This window comes from Sciurus carolinensis, chromosome 10, assembly GCF_902686445.1.
Source record: "Sciurus carolinensis chromosome 10, mSciCar1.2, whole genome shotgun sequence".
Lineage (NCBI taxonomy): Eukaryota > Metazoa > Chordata > Mammalia > Rodentia > Sciuridae > Sciurus > Sciurus carolinensis.
Window position 1 is genome coordinate 20,198,966 of NC_062222.1, and position 19,829 is coordinate 20,218,794.

The following is a 19,829-nucleotide window of genomic DNA, read 5'->3' on the forward strand; positions in this document are numbered from 1 at the left end:
TTTGAGGACTTGATAGTTTGTTTTGAAAGATTTAAATACTCTAGGGGAAACTTCTTGTGTTTACTGTTACTAAAGTGTTATCATGTGTCTGCAGATTGCTTCATGTTTCTATTAGTCTTGCCACGAAAAATAATCCTTCTGTTTGTTTGTAGACACAGAAACGCAAAATGGACGGAGCACCTGATGGCCGAGGAAGAAAAAAGAAGCTGAAACTATGAATGCATATTTGTTTCATAATCACTAACTTTAAACCAGTAGTTCTTTAATTTACGGGTCTTCATAAGATGTACTGTACAATGCTCAATTGTTATGTCATTCAAAGACATCAGGTTCATCTGTTTACTGAGCTAGAAATATAGTATGTAGTTTCACTTTTTTAAATGCAACAGCTGTGCTGAAATTTTTTTTATCGTTAACACTTGAAGTAATAAAATAGGCTTCATTTATTAATAAATGTTTCATTTGATTTATTTTTCTATTATAGTTCCATTTGTGAAGATTGTGACTTTTTGCTTATCAGCTATTTCTACACTTGTAAGGCTTTAAAACAAGCAAACAAGTAAAAAAAAATTACAAATAACATTTGTCCCTTCAGTCTTCACTTGGTTGTGTAATTGTTTTAATTCACTTTGCCTTTGCAGAAATTTGGGTATTTTCTTTGTAGTGCTATTGAGTTTCATCTGGAAAGATTATGTAAATTGCATTCTCCTTGCTTATTATAGAATGGGGAAAAAAGCAAGACAAATTATAATTAATTTCTATGCATATTTCTGTTATGCTTTCTGGTTTTATAGTTGGTTCTGAAGCGAATAAGCCCTATTCTGTTGGAAGAACGGCCTTTTAGTTGTATAGCCAAAGACATTTAGTATTTTCTGGTTCCTTAAGGTGTTGTACCATTTTGTAAAAGGAATATTATTATTATTATTATTTTAAGTATTTGGTAAATATTTTGACAAATGACCTTCTGAAAACAGCCACAACTTAGAAAGATAATGTCAGAATTAAGGTGATTTTCTTTTTTTAATTTAGAAAGACCCAACTACAATAAGGTGTGAATTTGTCATACTGTTAAAATTGGTAACAAAATATATTCACTCCCAGTTTATAGTATTTTTTGAGTTTTAGAGTAAATGAAAATTTTATTTTATTATATTTTAAAATAATTTCTAAGTGTTAGAAGCAAGACTTGAGTATAATTCCAGTTTTTATTTTCTATGGAACAGACTTGATAAACTGGAGACCCTGAAGCAGGAATACCCAAATTGTAGTGTCAGGATTTTAGCTGTACCAGAGGCCTTTATGTGCTACACATAATTTGTATAAAGTTTTATATGTGCAAATTGGGTACATAAACAGTTCTCCATTTTTCTAAGGGAATGCAATAAATGTAGCATCGTGAATAAATATAACTTTTATAATCCTCAAAGTCGTCTTTTCTTTCCATTTAAAGTTTTTTTTCTCTCTTAATTTTCCACTTTTTTCCTTAGGACATTTTCCCTATACTTATATTGCTTCCTCTCATATTTCTATTAGATGTTTTCATCTGTTCATATATAATTGAACATTGATTGATTAGTACTAATACTGCATAAATTTTATGAAATATGGGATTGCTGCTACTAATATCAAAACAAAACTTAGTTTGTATGGTAGGTTGTAGAATAATTTGGATTTATTCCATGTTCCCTGAACTAAATTTACTTCTAAAGAACACTGGATTTTTAAATAAGAGTTGTGACCTCAGTTTAGAAAAAATAATTGGAAAAAGTATGTAAGGCTGAAGAAAACTTTATGGAGGTACCTAAAGTCATGTGTTTCAGAGGAAGAAAAATTAGGGGGAGGTAAACAGTGGAAATGTAGACTGAATTAAATATAGTACTAATCCTTGAGAGCTTGCAGACTCAAATATAAAATAAGTTAATATGAAGAAAAACAGACTTGGGAAAAGCATAAAAAGTAATACCTGTAGTTAACTTTGCAGTTTAGCCAATGCAGGAGATAATTGTTTCATCAGTGAATGTAGATTCCACTGTTGCATGTTCATCTAGAATGAAATAAAACCACATTTTTATTTGCTATTTAAGGGAAGGGAAAATGGTAACCAGTTTCCAACTACCCCTCTGTCTTAATTAATGGTGAAGATAGACTGAAAATTGGAAAACAAGTTCTATACTGGTAGGATGGTGCCTGAAGCAAAACCAGAAAAGCCAATGTTGACATAAGTAACAGAGGTCACAGCAATCTTACCCAGAATATTTCATTTACTTACTGAATAAGACTGTCTATATAATTTCTGTTGGGAAGGTAATGCCTGCTATTAAATAAAAGGCAATTGTTACCTTCATCTTCAATATTAAATGTTAGAAAGATAATGGAAAAATTTCCAAGATCAAGCTTTATTTTTAATTTAGGTCACTTCATATAGTGAACTTCAAATGCTCAGTGTTACAGCAGAGCTTAGTATGTTTGTTATGACAAATTAAAAGTATTTGTTAGGATCAGTCATAAGTAACCGTTGTATTCATGGACATCTAAATGTTGGTTTTTCTCTTATTGGATTCTAAAGTGTGTTGGTAGAATTCTAGAGTGTCTAGTTGAGAGGTAAAAAGTAATAAAGAAGTTAGTATAAGTATTTGACACAACCAATTAATTACTGATTTGTTGGTAGGTTTCAAGTAATTTCTCTTAAATAGAATCTTATTGTGATATTATTTGATTCCATGTTTATACAATATTTTAAAAAGGTCTATGTCAATTTTGTTTTTCCTTTTAGAGATCTGCATGTCCTTAGTTCAGGTAACGTTCAAAACTCCCACACTGAAAACAGTCTGCAATCCTCAATACTTGACACTTTTTTTTCAGTATTCCTGTGAATGAATGAATTCAGTAGGTGAACTCAAGTTGTAGGAGTTCAAAAAATATGAAGGGTTTGAAATCGAGAGCAAATAATGCACTTGTTTCAGACATGGTAAAACACAGTTCTTTTCTATGACCATTTTAAAGAAAGAAGCAGCTCCTTGTACAACTTGTATTTCATTTATTTGGACCTAAACTGCTGCCTGGGCCCCCTGCAGATTTGTGCAACACGTTAGGCAGTCACGTAGGTAATGGGTGCACCTTGACAGAAGCAGGAGTTGGGTAGCACTCTACTGTCTTCATGTATGCTTTCCTTTAAAACCACCTTTCTGGCTTACAACTTGGGCATTACTCAGCATTATAGGTTTTACTAGAAAAAAAGTCACTGAGTATGGTGTTTTGAAAATTGAGATCACAATAATCCTCTGGGCCTACAGGGATATGCTGTAAAACCTTCACCTGGGAGCTTGTTAGAAATGTAGAAACCTGGGCCTTATGCCAGACCTGAATTAGAATCAGTCTTTTATTGCCTCAAAGGGGATCCATATGTAGAGTAAAATTTATAAAAAGCTTTGCTTTAATATATTTTGCTAAAGCAAAATGAAACCAGATGAACAAGATTTCAAGATTAACAATGATGATCAAGGTAGTATGGATATTGGGGTGGCTGTTGACTGAACTCAAGGCCCCTATACTTTTCCACTGAGTTATACCCCCACCTGGATTTGTAAAAAAATGTAGAATGAATATTTCAGAATGCATTTTCTTGAATTTATACAGATTTACCAGTAGTCTCTATACTAGCTTTTAAGTCATAAAATCTTAATTATATCAGAATTTCATTTCTCCAGTGTGGTCCCAGGACTAGCAACAGTGGCAGCAATGGGGAACTTGCCAAAAAATCATTCCCTTGGGCCTGGTGGTATAGGTCAGTGGTAGAGCTCCTGAGGGGACATGCTTGGCATGCAAGAGGCCCTGGTTCAGTCCCTAGCATCAAAGAACAAAACTAAAAAAACTCTCAGACTATACTTAGATTACTTAATCAGAATTTCTTTGGTTAGGGCCCAGCAATTTAAGCTGTCCAAGTGGTTCTTTAAGTTTACTGAAGTTTTAGATTAAGTGAATCAAAACATCTCAATATATCTGTTGGCTATTGTTTTCCTTTTTAAAAGTAGAATAAATATTACAAAATGTTTCATCATCAATTGCTTTTTCCTGCTCAAATTTACAAATCACTCTGTGTATCACTATTAAAAGGATGCTGTGCAGGTGAGTAAGTGATGAAATGATGACTGAGCAACATTTGGTAGTGCAAAGGAATGTTGAGTTGTAAGCCACTTTTCTCTTACAGAAGTAACAAATGGTGGTTAAAGAATTAGACTTGCTGACAGAATGACTTTGGATGTTTATCTCCTCTCTTTCACAGGAAGGATAATTTTTTTCTTACTGGGGATTGAACTCAAGGACAGACACTACCACTGAGCTACATCCCCAACTCTTTTTTAATTTTTATATTGAGACAGAGACTTGCTAAGTTGCCCAGTTCCCTCTTGCCTCAGTCTCCCTTGTATCTGGGGTTTCATGTACCTCTGTCCCTAGCCAGGAAACACAATTTTCAATGTCAAAATGTGCACAAATAATTCTCAGGACACATCCTGCTGTATAGCTCCTGTTTAAGATGTGATCTGGCTTGAAGTCAGTTTATGTTCCCATGTTGATGCACAGATGACAGTATCTACTTCTGAGGAGCCATCAGTACTATAGAATGGAGTTATTGTCTGGGTACTGCTAATGTTGATTAATTTTTTTGTCTTTTTTGTTGTTGGAGTCCCAAATGGCATAAGTAGGAAGAAAGTAATACATTATAGACTCAGGAATAAGACACCGAATCCCCTCCCACCTGGGCAACTTTGAAAATCCTTACCCAGAACTTCTAGTTTTGTTCGCTCATGAGCTTTGCCCCCTGGGAACATGTGTGAACTCAGGACAACTTTTTTAGATTGCTTAGAAGTGATATGTTGAACATTAGTGTCTCTTTGCCCAATTTTGAGGTACTGGGAATTGACTAGTGCCCGTGGGTATTTTTTTTTTTTTTTTTTAATCACCTATATCTGGAAATAGAATTGGAACTCTGTTGGCCCTTCTGTTTTAAGATTTTGCCTGGAGCTAAGGTGACAGTGGACTGATGATATTCCAGGCTTCTCTTTCCAAACCCTCTCCAGTGGAGATTGTTAAGTTATGTGGATATAACATTCTCTTCCAGTTGCCACCTTTGAAAAAGAAAAGATCTACTTTGAGGAAGATCACAAACATGAGAAGTGAAGGGTGGGAAAGTAGGAGGCTATTGTTAAAAATGTGTTGTGGGACATATGCCTGAAAGAGGGCAGCAGAGGACAAGCTGAAACCATTAGGTCTGGTGGCTATTTCACTACAGGAAGTTGTAATTTTTGGTCTGGGGCTAACCAAGCATCAAAATTCATGTTGCCAAATTTTCTGATTTGAGTCTTTCATTGAGCTTTATCCTATAGATGGCATGAGGTATTTGGTATTAGTTTTTAAACTCTAGTACTGTAAGAAAGAGTAGTCCCAATTCACTTTTGCCTACTAGGACACTTAAACTTTTGATTTAAAAAATTAGCATTAAATCAGTTTCATAAATGTGTTCACCCTGCCTCATTGACCAGCCATGTTGTTCACAATAATATTCCTTGGTTGTAATTCCCTTCTGAGTCCCTAAGGTAGTAAGTATGCTGCTGGCAATAGAGTGGATAGTTAACACATGAACAAGAATTAGCGGGATTTTGGACCTGTAGAGCAGTGAGGGTGAATTGGCCAAATAGTCATATTCCTTATTTTCTCGATCATCTTAGGGAATATGCCCATCTGCTCTGTACATAGGAACATCTCACATTGTAAGTGAGTCACTTTTTTTTTTTTCCTTGTGCTAAGAATGAAACCCTGGTCCCCACACAGGCTGGGCAAGTGCTCTGCCATTGAGCCACACACCCAACCTCTAAATTTGAAAATGAGTAGGTCATTATCGAATTCTCTAGCAACCAAGTCATATAGGTTTTATTGCTAGGATGCCAATATTTAATGTTGCATGTCATCCATCTCAGTAAGAGACAGTGCTGGAGGCTTTGTCCCTTAAACAGCGTAATCACTACATCTGCAAAAAGGCTATTAATACTTGCAAAGTCATTTTATGCATTTATTTTTCCTTCTTAAGCATGCCGTCTTTGAGGGTGTAGATAACCTAAGGGTGCTTTTATGTATATAGGTTGTTGGATAAATTGGGGAAAGAAGTGGAGCTAAGTAGAGATGATTTCTTCACCTTAAGCTGTTGTGAATTTCTACTTTAATTCATATGATGATAAGCTTTTTTATCCTCAGTCACTGAAGATTCTAGAATTTGAATAAAACACTTGCTGAAAACTTCTTTTTCATCCCAAACCCAATTTTGTCTTGAAAACAACGTGCCGTGAAACCTGAGATGAAACCAATGCTGTGCTAGAATTGGAAGGTGGGGTCTCGCCTCCAGAGGCTCAGTGTGCAGGTGCCTGGGTGCTGGGAAGTGCAGACTGCAGACAACAGCAGACTCCAGAGCTCATTCACAGTGAACACCGACAGTCTTCACCAAACGCGGTGGAAGTTCTGTCCCTTCCCTTGTTCCAAAAAGTCTAGAAAGTGTCACATGGATTAAGCACTGCTCCTAGAGACCATTGGCATTCATTCCCCCCTGGCTGATGTGTGAGGGTTTGTTGATCTTCCCTGCAGTGCTGGGGATGGAACCCAAGAACTCATATTCTAGGTGAGTGCTCTGCCACTGAGTGGGACTCCCAGGCCTGATGTTTGAGCTCTGATCAAAGCTTTTGCATCTCAGGCAGATTGGTGACTTCTTTGAGTCAGGCAGTGCTGCTTCCTAGAAACAAGATTACCTGAGCTAGGCATCACCAGCTGCCTTTGGAAGTGAATCGTAGTCCTGGACTGTGCAACCAGCCTGCCTTCCTAAGCGGGGCTGAGTGGTCGGGCATAAGGATCCTGAGCAAAGGGAAAAGAAAAGAAAACAGATGACAGGGTTACTGTGAAAAGGCGGTCCCTTGTGGGTGGGCTGGTGCTGACTTGCGACTCCTTTCTAGAGTCATCTGGTTGGTCGTCCCTGCTTTGCAAGGGCTAATGACTATTTTTCATTTTGAACTACCTTTAATTCCAGTATATGAACATGTTTGCTTTCTTAGTATGTTTTCCAGTTCTGGGCCCCCCCCCCCCACCTCCTATTCCTTGCCTATCTTTTCCTGGAAGCCAGCTTACAGAAGAAATTAATGGCACGTGTCTACAGGGTCCTCCTGCCAATCTGAGTGTTGTAGACTCCACAGTGCTTTCTTCTCACTCTGAATGGTTACAAGACAAATTAGAGGAAGTTCCTTCATAAATGAATCAAGTTTAGTACTTTCATAGCTGGAACTAGCTTTTCAAAAAACTAATATTAGCATTCTTGTTGGTCAGTCCTGGGACCTGGTGCTTAGTGAAAGAATAAGTAAGCAGTTACAGTGAAATTGCAGGTACATACAGGTGCCTATACCTTGGAGCTCTGACAGGTGGACTGCAGACCTCATCTCCCCACAAGAGCCACAGCTCCCAGGACAGATCAAAATACTGCTAACCACCAACCACCTCCAGAGAGCAAAAGACTAGGTCACAGAGAACTGCAGAAGCTTTAAGAGAAAGCTTAAGAAGGGAAGTTAGAGGGTCAGAATCTTCCTAAGTACATGTTGGAAACATCCTCAGTTTTTTAGCACCAAGATTCATCCCTTATGTAAGTGTCCTCAATTCAAATCTTTTTGTGTTACTTTTGCTTTTTACATTACTTGCATTTCACATCACAGCTTGACGTTGGTACCCAACACAGCTCATGCAAGCACATTTTTCTGTTGTGTGGTTGACGGTTTGGTACCTGACTTGCTATAGATCTCAGTCCTGTGGATTTCCTGACAGACATATCTCTAGGGGCAGAATTCTTCATCTTGCCACCAGAGGCCAGAAAACAAATCAAGAAAGGTATTAAGAAATTTGATCCCTAAGCTACATCAGAAATAATTTGTAAAGGGTAATTTTCAAAATTTTTCATTAATGAACTCTTCTGCTACCCACAATCCTCTCGGAAGCTTACCTGGGCACCAGGGCTGCCTGTGACCCTCACATGGGCTCTGGCCAACATAGAACCCACTCTCAGTCCAGCTGGCACCTGTGTGGGTGAACATAAGTGCTTCATTCTTCTGGATGATGTTAACTCCACACCAAGTATGACTTCACCAGGGCACACGCCAACACCTGGAAGTTCCCGGGCAGCGCCACCCCAGCAGTAGGAGAGGCACTCTCCTCCCTGAATGAGCTGCGCCCCCTCCTTTGCCAGAATCTCAACCTGGAGGCTCACCTTTGGAAATTCAGCAGCTCCCACCACACCTCTGGGCTGCTGGCAGAGTGTGGTGGCTCGGCAGGTGCTGAAGCCCATGTCTGAGAGGAGCACTGCTGGGATGGGGCAGGGAGGAGGGTTCAGAGCGAGAGCAACCTAGACAGACTTAGAAGCTTGCAGCCGTCCTGAGTGTGTGTGTGTGTGGATGGAGATCTCATTCCACATACTGCCTTCAGAGTCCATGGCCAGTGTGGTTTGGGTTTCCTTCTAGAGTGCTTCCCACTTACCCTCGTTTTAACTTATCTGCCTGCCATAGTTTGGGTCTTGAATGTCGCCCAGAGCCCCTTGAAGGCTTGGTTCCCAGGCCGTGGTGCTATTGAGAGGTGGTAGAACTTTTAAGAGATGGAGCCCAATTGGAATAGGTTACTTCACAGGGGACGTCATTGAAGGGGGTGATTGGGACCCTGCCTGCTTCTGTCTCTTTTGCTTCTTGGCACATGAGGTGAGCGGTCTCCTCTGCCACACACCTCTGCCATGATGTAGCGTGCTGTTACAGGAACAAAGCATCAGGGCCAAGGGGCCAGAGACTGAAGTCTCTGAAACTGTGAACCAGAGTTAGCCTTTCTTCCTTATATGTCAGTTATCTCAGGTGTTTTGTTATAGCAATGGAAAGCTAGCACACTGACACATTCTGCTTATTCTTTTATTCACTCTACAAATATTTATGGGGCCACTAGGGGCTTTGTACACTCTTCTTATGACTTTGTCCTTCATTTGGCATTTCAATACTTCTAAGACCTCCTGGCTCTGCTTAAAGACTTCACGGTACATCTCGATTCCAGTCATTAAAGAGGCAACATGAGAACAATGAAAATGCTAGGTAAAAATCCCTTTATTTATTTTTACCTAATTGTTTACTTCATAAAAATGTAAAGATATTGGTTGTTAACACTGCTGTTAGCAAATGGACCATGAAAAGAATGAAAAGCAAAATTTGAATAATTCATTTTCTTGCTGGTTGACACTTTCAGGGTTCAAATTTCATGCATAAAATATTCTTGGGGTTCAGATACATTTTCTCTTATACTACCTCTTCCCTTGCAAGGCTAACTGAAGGAAGTGTGTAATGAATACTCTCCCTGATGGGCCATGAGAGTGATGACTTCACCTTTGGACACAGGACTGTAGTCTTCCCTAATGGCTGAGCTGCCATTTGTGTGGATCCTCACAGTGGAGACTTTCAAAGGGTCACATGTACATTCCTGGAACCCAGAACAGTGCAGTCTCCCCAGGGTCTTAGGGCTGTGGATGCTGCATTTGATGTTAGAGGGTTTGGTCACTAGTTCTGTTAAGATGGTCAATTCCACTCATAGTTCCAGTCATCTTAGGTCATAAAGACAACATGAAATTAAACCACTGGACAATTTCATTTTAAATCGAACTCTTTTTTATTTTATTTTATGTATGTATGTATGTATGTATGTATGTATGTAGTGCTAGGAATCGAACTCAGTGCCTCAAACATGCTAGGTAAGTGCTCTACCACTAAGCCACAACCCCAGCTCTGTAATTCTTTTTTAAATTTAAAAGTTTATAATAAATTTACCAGTTTTACTCAAATACACGATGTATCAATTTAAAAAAATTATTTCTGGGAGGAAGAAAGGAAGCCTACTTACTATGTGGTTGACCATTTAAACTCATTTCCAAGAAGTGTAATATTGTTAATAAAGGCCCATTTCCAAGAAATAGAGGTAATTTAATTTAAAATTTGGAAAATACATGGCTGTAAAGACTTTTTTCCACTGTTGTGTCTAGAGATATAGTAGATTCTTTGTGAAGTAAGAAGTTTCATGGGATGACAAAAGTAAATCATAATTTTCTTAAGTAGTTTCTCAGTTCTAAGGTGGGACATATCCAATTTAATTCTTATATCTTAGAAAAATCATTGATTAACATTCCTCTTATCTTTATTTTATTTATTTTTTGATGCTGAGGATTGTACCTAAGACCTCGCATGCTAGGCAAGAACTCTACCATTGAACTACATCTCCAGGCTTAAAAAAGTCATTTGACAGAGGGTCTCAATAAGTTGTTTAGACCAACCTTAAACTTGAGATCCTCCGGCCTCAGCCTCCTGAGTAGCTGGGATTATAGGTGGGTACCAGTGCGTTCAGTTTGACATCTCTCTTACTTTTTAATTCTTAGCACTTGACCTTGACATTTCCTGAGTCCTAACAGTATAAGGTCACTAAAATCTCACTGTTTTCCTCATCTTTTGATCCTAATCAGGGCCTCTCTGACTCTCTGATAGAGGTTTCAAAAGCTGTGTTGCTTTCTGGGGTGCAAAGTAGAAGTCTAAACTCTTTATTTTCCTCATAAATTACATCATTCACTCTGTTTACACACAGGCCTTGATGTTTCTCCTACACCAGTAAATAGGGAAGAAAGAGCCATGAGTCAGTCTATTAAGGATGTACATCAGAATTTAACGTGAAGAAAAGATTTCAAAGTATTTCTGGTCCCCCTAAACAAAATACTTATGGAAGGCTATTACTTTCCCTTATGAAATGCACAGATTTTTTTTTTTAAACACAAGAAATAGAAGCCTCAAGAACAGAATAAAATACAAGTTATCAGCCAGGCTTAGTACACCTGTGGTCCCAGCTACTCAGGAGACTGAGGCCAATGAGACATTAACAAGTATGATGTATGCTTGCAGAGCATCTATGCATTGGGGCTTGCCCTCTTTTGGGGCTGTGATTCCTGGGATCATCCTATGAATAAGCTTGTGCTAGCCTTTTGGGGAGACCACATGGAGAACTGTGGCTTCTCAGTTGATAGCTTATTGGCTACCAGGTAGGCTAATAAGGTCATCCTAGATCAACAAACCCTGGTTGAGATGTTGTTCACTGCAGCCACATTAGTGGACCCAGAAAAGTCACCCAGCTGAACTTTACCCAGATTGCTGACCCATAATTAGAATCATGGACTACTGAACAACTGTTTTTTTTTTTTTTTAAAGCCATTGTGTTTTGGGGGTGGTTTGTTACACAGAAGATGCTGACTGATACATCTGCTTTTGATTATGTATGTGCCCTTTCATTTTATCTGGACTCCTCCATGCCAGATAACTAGACATTAGAAGTGAAAAGCGCCATCGAAAAGTACATTAATTGAGGAATGACTAGAAATATAGAGTGGATAAGACAAATGAATAAGACCTGGATTTGTCAGTAAGTCTTAAAATAAGATCTTGAAAGAAAAAGGCAATTTGTATAAAAATAAATTAGAACATTATACTATGTAGAAATAATACCAGTGTTGATGTGCATCTATAGTACTTAAAAACAAATGGAACAATTAAGGCCAAACATACTAATGGGAAAAGGGTGGGTAATTCCAGTGGGACTGAGAGTCAAGTGGGACTTTAAATTTATTTGTATTGTTTATTTAAAAAGCAAAGTGATGAAGTGGTGTTAAAATAATCATGGTTTTCAATCCAGGGAAATATACATAGAGTTTTATTGTATTTTATTATATATTAAAATTTGAAAATATATAAAATGTAATGGGAGCATTGTGGGGGGAGGCAAACTCTGTGATGATTCCTCACTGCCTATTAATTATATTTTCTTCTTCTTAGTATTTGATGGCAGAATCAAAGAACAAAGTGTCGTAAAACCATATTTGTGTTTGTTCTGAATTAAATTCAGTTGACATACTATGGTGTTGAGATACACCACAATACCAAGTATGGAAGGGTCTGGGCACTGATCTGTCAATTGACAACAAGGCACCTCAGGTCCAGAAGTTAGACTGGTGAATGAGTGAAGAAAGAGAACCTTGGACATGCAACTGTGCATGCAGCCCCTGTCCTGAAAATATTCCTTGTGGCTATGTGGACACCTGTCATTTCATCACTGTCAGTTTGGTTTATAGAGAGATTTAGAGAAGCAGCTATCAATTCTTTCTTTTTTTTTTTTTTTGCATACGGGGGATCTCAACCACTGAAGCCACATCCCCAGCCCTGTTTTGTATTTTATTTAGAGACAGAGTCTCACTGAGTTCTCAGTGCCTCGCTGTTGCTGAGGCTGGCTTTGAACTTGCGACCCTCCTGTCTCAGCCTCCTGAGCCGCTGGGATTGCAGGCGTGCGCCTCCGTGCACGGCTGCAGCTATCTATTTATTGACAGTCATGCTTCAAATTTGGAGTCTGGTTCCTCAGTGTTTAAATCACTTAGTGTGACAGGAACCAGGAGCAAAGAGTAAAAACCACTGAAATTTCAGAGGTTGAGATGAGAAGAGTATTTTTGTCGTTCATAATAAGTCTTTCAATCCTACCTGAGTTTATGCTCATGAGGTGACTCTTGGAGGGTGGGGCTGATTGCCAAAGGAACCAATCATGGGATTGCAGGGTTGGGATGTTCAGGGGAGAAGAGCTGAAGGTTGAGCCCATCACCACTGACTGGTGGTTTAACCAATCATGTCTATGCAAAAGAATCTCCCTAAGAACTGTCTTGGTGAATGTCACCATGGTGAGAAGGGTGGCACATCCCAAACTCCAGGGCAGAGAAGCTCCTGTGCTTGGGACCCTTCTGGACCTTGCCCTATGTACTCTTCATCTGGCTGTACATCAGAACCCTCTGTTATAAACCAGTAATAGCAATGCAGTACTTATTTTCCAGAGTTTTGTGAACAAATTATCAAACTATCACACCTGAGGAGGGAGTTGTAGGAACTTGTGATTTGTGGCCAAGCTGGCAGAAGTACCCGAGGTCTGAGGCTTGTGATTGGTGTCTGATGTGGGAGGAACCCTGTGGGTTCTGACACTAACTCCAGGTAGATGTTGTAGGACACCTAGTAGGTGTCCAGAGAGGTGGAGGATTTGTTGTTGGTGTGGGAGAAAACCCACACATTCAGAACTGTTGAGAGGAGAGGAATGGCTTTCACTCCATTGCATTTCTTCCTATGTGGATTATGACTAGCTTAGGGACAGGACTGCCTACAACTTCTTTCTAAACACAGGTTGACCATGGACCAGGCTGGGATTCCCATGGGTTTGAAACATGATGCGTGTGTTGGTGTTGCTTGGGAGCAACACCTCTGTCAAGTGGGCTGAGACATGTCCTCGGGACAGGGCCTCAACAGTCTCCACAAACATCGCCTCACAGCTGAACACTGAGTGTCTCATTTTCTGGATTCTCTGAGTATGCTTCTTAGTTTACCTCATTTTACTTCTTTGCTAACACCAATAAACTCTGCAGATCTCTCATTGCCTGTGGCAGCATGCTGTAACAAATTATCCCAAACTTGATGACTTATCATCAAGAAATTGACAGAAGTCCAAGTCCCTGGGCCAAAGTCTAGGCCTTGGTAGGGATGACCCAGGGCATGTGGGGCCTGGAGATAGTCTGAGAGTTTTCCTGGCCCATGCGTATTTTGTCTATTGCTTTTTTTTCTCGCATTTGTGAAGGATCTGTGTATTTATGATTTATAGAAGAAACCCAATACATAGTTGTTAAATTTAATTGAGTTTATAAGATTTTTGACCCCACTAATTGGGCAAATCATATGGTGAGGGGGGATTATTTTCTGTTGATGAATTTGTCTTCAGACAAGAATCAGACAAAACTGGAAGAGATCTTAGAAATTGAATCCAAATTTCTCATTTCACAGAGGGAGAAGCAAGGTTAAGAGTTACAAGGTAGCTTAGAAAAATCTCTCTCTGGATAGGAAAACTGAAGTTATGCAAAGTCCGGGCTGATGGTGAACAAGGACATCTCCAGATGGCCTCCAGTAAGAGCCTTCTTACCCCTCCTCCATGTTTGGGAGGAAGACCTTTTGAAACAGTTTCTATGGGACACCATGTTGGTTTGGAAATAGGTTAACGTCTGAAACACATTTTTATAAGTTTTGCACAAGAAATACCTAAACAAAATAGCATTGGGATACAAAGATGTGGCTTCATAATAACTTGGAATGATTTATGTGACATTAGTGAGGTATACTAATGACTATAAGCATCATCGATTTAAAAATAGTTAAGAACTATTTGGGCAGTTTGAGAACCATGTAAATCTTTACATATGTAAATCTTTTACAAATCTTTCTTCTCCTTTCTGATACTTGCATTTTTATCACTTTACTCTCTATTGTCCTTTTTACAAGGGAGTACAAAAGAGGGGCTAGTCGATGAGATGGCTTTCAACTTCAGCGTTTCTGACAAAGGGCTGTGGAGGGACATTGAACAAATGGGCAAAAGGAGATTTGAGTTTATCTGCAAATTTCAGATATCTGCACTGCCATCAAATAACCCAGAAAATTCAAAGCAGGATGATGCATCTGTGTGTGTATATACATATATATGCATATACATATTTATAAATGAAGTACTTTGTGTTCAGCCTCAATCAGTAAAGAGAGGTCAATCTTTTGTACTCAGTTATTGATTTAATTGACAACAATGGGTCTCACTGGCCTCAGAAACAAAGTAAGAGAAAATAGAAAAAGGACAACAAAAGCACAGTCTCACTTGTTGTGGGCTCAATCCTTCCTTTGTATATACATATTTTCATCTCCATGCAGTTGCATAAACTGTATTTGCACATATCACCAGAACTATAACATCAATGGCACTACGACGGCAGTGCTACCCAAGAGTCACGAAGCTCTGGAGACAGCGGAGCTTTATTCTGTGGTGAGGACACATGTTTTGGCTGCTTATGTCTCTCGGGAAGCCTCTCAAAGGAACCACAAGCACTCCCTTAGTCAGTGACACCGTCGTTGATGATAACGGTGGTTTTATTGGGTTCTCCAAGCACTGCACCAGTAGGCACCTGGAGAAGTAATTCAAACCTCTCTGGACCCTCCAAGATGGGCTGTCGCAGGTCATCAAGGATGGTCACTCGGAATGTCTGCATGCGCACTCCTGGGGCAAAGTCCAATCTTTGGCTGACACCCACATAATCGACTCCAGCTAAGGGCAGGGAAAAAGCACAAGTGAGACTTTAGGATTCATTGCTGTAAGATATTTTTCAGATAAAAAGGAGATGGCTCATCAACTCTGCAGCATCTGCCTCTGTCCTCAGCACCTACTCAAAATCGTATGTGGGCTCCATCCCTAGAGTGGGTGAATTTCTATATCCAGCCACATGCCATACACATAGTTCCTCGTCCATGTCCACGCGTCCTCCTTGACTGGCTCGTCACTCTCCAATCGGTGGCACATCATTTTCCAATTGCTTTCACAAAAAAACAAGGAAGGCTCTCTGAAGGAGCCTTCAACTGGAAATGAGAGGGTTTGCCTTTTTTCTTTTTAACCTGGAAGCTAGCGTTATGCATTTTATTTTGATGAGGTTTCTCTCATTCACCTTTGCCAAACACCTGGTTTAATTGCACAACATTCTGCTCAGTTTCACTCAGCCATAGGGCTTGTGCCACGTCAGGGTTATTAATCATTTTTGCAAGCTGCTGCCCCTGACCATATTGCTTCTTTGCTCTTGTTTGAAAAGTCATCAGATGTTACGATAGCAACAATGGCAAACCATGAACTGAAACTAGAAACCCCTGAGGAATACCAATATATTAATAATTTCAGGAACAGAATATTTACATGGTTTCAGGTTAACTTTCCATAAGATACTTATTAATTGAAAAGAAAAAAAGTAACTTTATAGTGGGGAAACCTGGCAGATACCACCTTAACCAAGTGATCAAAATTAACAACTCTACTAAACAAATTTAAATTTCTCATTTCAACCATAGGAAGAAGTCCAATGAATCAGCTGGTCTCTTCATCTTTGGTTCCGTGTATGTACCTAGAGTAAGAAATGACCCTCTCTGAAAATTAAAATAAATAAATAAGAGAAAAAAGAAAAGAGAAAAAGAGGAAATAAAAGGAAAAAAAAAACTAGTAAGAATCATTACTGGATTCATGTATAATGTCCTGTGGTGTATTCACTGAAGAATTATAATGTCTGAATTCTTCCAAGAGTAAGTAAAATGGCCATGTTTATTAAACTGTTTCTGGGTGTGTGATAAAACATTTTTTATTTAAAAAAATCTTTACTTTTTTTTTTATTCATAAATGTGCATTTTATTCTTCCTATACCTCATCAGTTAGTGTGGATTTTTAGATTACTGGGTATTATTTACAGGGGTTTTGCTTTTTCTTTGCTTTTATCTTAAAATGTTCTCAGGGTTTTGGGGTGTTCAGGATGCTAGTCTGGAGCTATGCTGGCTGTCCGTGTCCCAGGAGACCAAGAAGTCCTGTGGCAAATGTGAAAATGTAAGTATCATTTAGATGGAGTGCCCCTTTCCTTCCTGTTGGGTCCTACTATTTTTATTTTTTTGCTAAAGCTGCTGAAGCCCACGAGAGAAAGTAGTATCCAGAATTTCCCAGTCTCACTACCTGGGGCCTTCATCAACCGAATCAGGAAACACAAAGGTGAATGGGACTTGAGGATGTGCTGCTGAAAACCAAAGAAAGCGCCCAAGAGTCAGAAGTAAGAACTCCTTTCCTCCGAAGGGCTCAGATGTGACTGGATTCTTCCAGGAGTTGGGACTTGCTTGGCCATTCTGGGGATGCCTTCATCTTTATGAACTGCTTAAGTATCTACAAATATTCTGAACTTTGGAAAATTAATCTAAACCTATTATGAGCAAGTGGGTAATGAATGAATCATAATGATGATGTCTGAGTGTCCTATTTATTTTGTTAACAGTAGAAGTTAACATGAGATCTCTGTGTTCGGGTAGGAGAAACTTGAATCAGAGCCTGTCAAGAAAGACTGCTGGACCCCACTGTAAATGCGTGTTACGATATTGCACCCTTTCCACGGCCTCTCACCTTCTGCTGGCTTCTGCTTGGTCTTCCTCGAGCTCACAGTGACGGATGATGCCTGGGAAAGATCGGCACCTGTTCTCCTGACGCCTACCTCCACGTAGCCAGCGCTTTCATCAACGCGATACTCTGCATCCCCAAAGTGCAGGGCAGGCTCTGCAGAGGCACAAAGGACAAAGAATGCGTCACCTCCAGGAGGACCATCTCCTCTGCCTGGCGTGAGCCTGGGTATTCTTGACAACCATCTCACAGGTCCTGTTCAATATGTAGCTCAGGGAGAAAATACCCAGAAACTCCCCAGAAGTCATGTCAAAGAGTGACATGCCATGACTTTGACGCCAGGAAGTACCCGGAGGTAAAATCAGTTGGAACTCTACTCATTTTTCCGTTTTCAGTGCTCTCTGTTGAATAAGTAGGGGAAGTGGGCCAACCAGCTGTCACTCAGGCAAGTCAGCCACTCAGAAAAGGTGGTGGGGAAGTTAGGGAGCCTCGTCCTCTGGTGAGGCCGGGTTCTGAGCCAGGGGACTTGCATTCTCCCAAGGCATTTGGGGCTCACAGGGATAGACTCTAATCTGAGGGGAGGCAGATCCTGTTAGCAGAGATGCCAGAAGCAGGGAAGTGGTTTTCTGGAAGGAGAGTGGAAGGAGGCCAGCACAGGCCAGCGCGGACCAAATGTGTATCTTCCAAAAGGCAGGAATGTTTGACGATGAGGGTTGAGGTCTGGCCAAGCAAATAAGCCAATATGCCTGATCCATTCTGTTCTAACAGGAAGCCTAGGGGCTTACTCATTTAAAGACTACAAGGTTTAGCTGCTATGATAGACATATACCATCATAAAAATATTTTGAAATAAATGTTTTTGTTTGAGCTATGACATCACCACCCAAAACCCAAAGAAACCAAAAAACAAACAAAAAACAACGTTGGGAAGCAACTTCCCCCAAGAGGAATGACCCTGAGATTGGAAAATGGAAAACCAAAGTCACAGAGATGACATCTTTGCAAGTGCAGTTCACAAAGAAGCATATTTGACTTAAAAATCTGGAGGGTAGCAATCAGATTTAATTTGCCTAGGATATATTTTAATAGTCTTGTACATGCTGAGGAAAGTTTTACTATAACATGCAAGACCTCTCATAATCTAAATGGAGTCCATTTTTTTTTTTTCTGGAACCATCTTCAGCCATGCCCCACACTGTACTCTGATTCCCAGTTGCTGCAAACAGCTCACAATGCACCCGGCATAGCAGGCGCTCAGAGCCTCCCTCTATGCTGGGGATACTGTCTGAGCCACAGCGTGACAATTTGGCAAATGTGGCCTCAGGCTTTAAGAATCTGATGAAGAGTTACCTGTCCCAGGGAAGCCACATGGAACTCTTTCAGAAAACTAAGCATTCTTAATTCCATACTTCTCTAACATTTGGCTTAGTTTGACCACTGCGGTGATGTTTTCTGTTGGTCATTTGCATTTGGCAAAGGTGTTGGGCTTATTCTCTTTTTTTTTTTCCATACCAAGAACTTCCACTCCATCTCCCCAATCTTTATTTTAATTTGTTCTAATTAATTATACATGACAGTAGAATGCATTTTGGCACATTGTACATAAATGGAGTATAACTTCTCATTCTTCTGGTTGTACGTGATATAGAGTTAAACCGGTTGTGTAATCATAAATGCACAGAGTCATAGTGTTTGATTCATTCTCCCATTCTTCCTGTCCCTAAGCCTCCTACCCTCCCTCCACTCCCTTCTGTCTAATGCAATTTCCTCCATTCTTTCCTACCCCTGCCCCCGCATTACAGATCAGAATCTGCATGTCAGAGAAAACATTGGCCTTTGGTTCTTTTGGATTGGTTTATTTCACTTAGCATGATAGTCTGTAGTTCCATTCATTTACCTGCAAATGCTATAATTTCATTCTTCTTTAAGGCTGAGTAATATTGCACTGTGTAGATGTATCACAATTTCTTTATCCATTCATCTGTTGAAGAGTACTTCGGTTGGTTCCATAGTTCAGGTATTGTGAATTGAGCTGCTATAAACATTGATGTGGCTGTGCCACTGTAGTATGCTGATTTTAAATTATTTGGGTATAAACTGAGGAGTGGGATAGCTGGGTTAAATAGTGGTTTCATTCCAAGTTTTCTGAGGATCGCCATACTGCTTTCCAAAGTGGTTGCACCCATTTGCAGCCCTACTAGCAATGTATGAGTGTATCTTTCTCCCCACATCCTTGCCAATACTTATTGTTGCTTGTATTCTTGACAATTGCCATTCTGTTTGAAGTGAGATGGATCTTAGGGTAGTTTTAATTTGCATTTAAATCTGTAATTGCTAGAGATGATGAACATTTTTTATATATTTGTTGATTGATTGTATTTCTTCTTCTGTGAAGTGCCTTAGCCCATGTGTTGATTGGGTTGTTTCGTTGGTGTTAAGTTTTTTGAGTTCTTTATATATCCTGGAGATTAGTGCTCTGAGATGTGTGTGGTAAAGATTTTCTCCCATTCTAGAGACTCTCTCTTCACTTTATTGTTTCCTTTGCTGTGAAAAGCTTTTTAGTTTGATTCCATCCCATTTATTGATTCTCAATTTTACTTCTTGCCATTTAGAAGTCTTGTTAAGGAAGTCAGTTCCTAAACTGACATGGAGAGATTTGGGTCTACTTTATCTTCTATTAGGCACAGGGTCTCTGTTTTAGTGGCTGTCTTTGACCC

At 39.6% G+C, this 19,829-nt stretch overlaps 2 protein-coding genes across 2 annotated transcripts in view; one reads left to right on the forward strand and one right to left on the reverse strand.

Moving 5' to 3' along the window:
* Positions 1–1,426, forward strand: part of Smarca5 (SWI/SNF related, matrix associated, actin dependent regulator of chromatin, subfamily a, member 5) — a 32,670-nt gene extending 31,244 nt beyond the window's left edge. Inside the window, exon 24 of the mRNA XM_047566655.1 lies at positions 153–1,426. Coding sequence (XP_047422611.1) covers positions 153–218 — 66 coding nt within the window. The 3' untranslated portion in view covers positions 219–1,426. The remainder of the gene's footprint in view (positions 1–152) is intronic.
* Positions 1,427–15,034: 13,608 nt separating this feature from the next.
* Frem3 (FRAS1 related extracellular matrix 3) overlaps positions 15,035–19,829 on the reverse strand; it is a 60,308-nt gene continuing 55,513 nt past the window's right edge. The window contains 2 exon segments of the mRNA XM_047567519.1: positions 15,035–15,246; positions 17,119–17,268. Coding sequence (XP_047423475.1) covers positions 15,035–15,246; positions 17,119–17,268 — 362 coding nt within the window.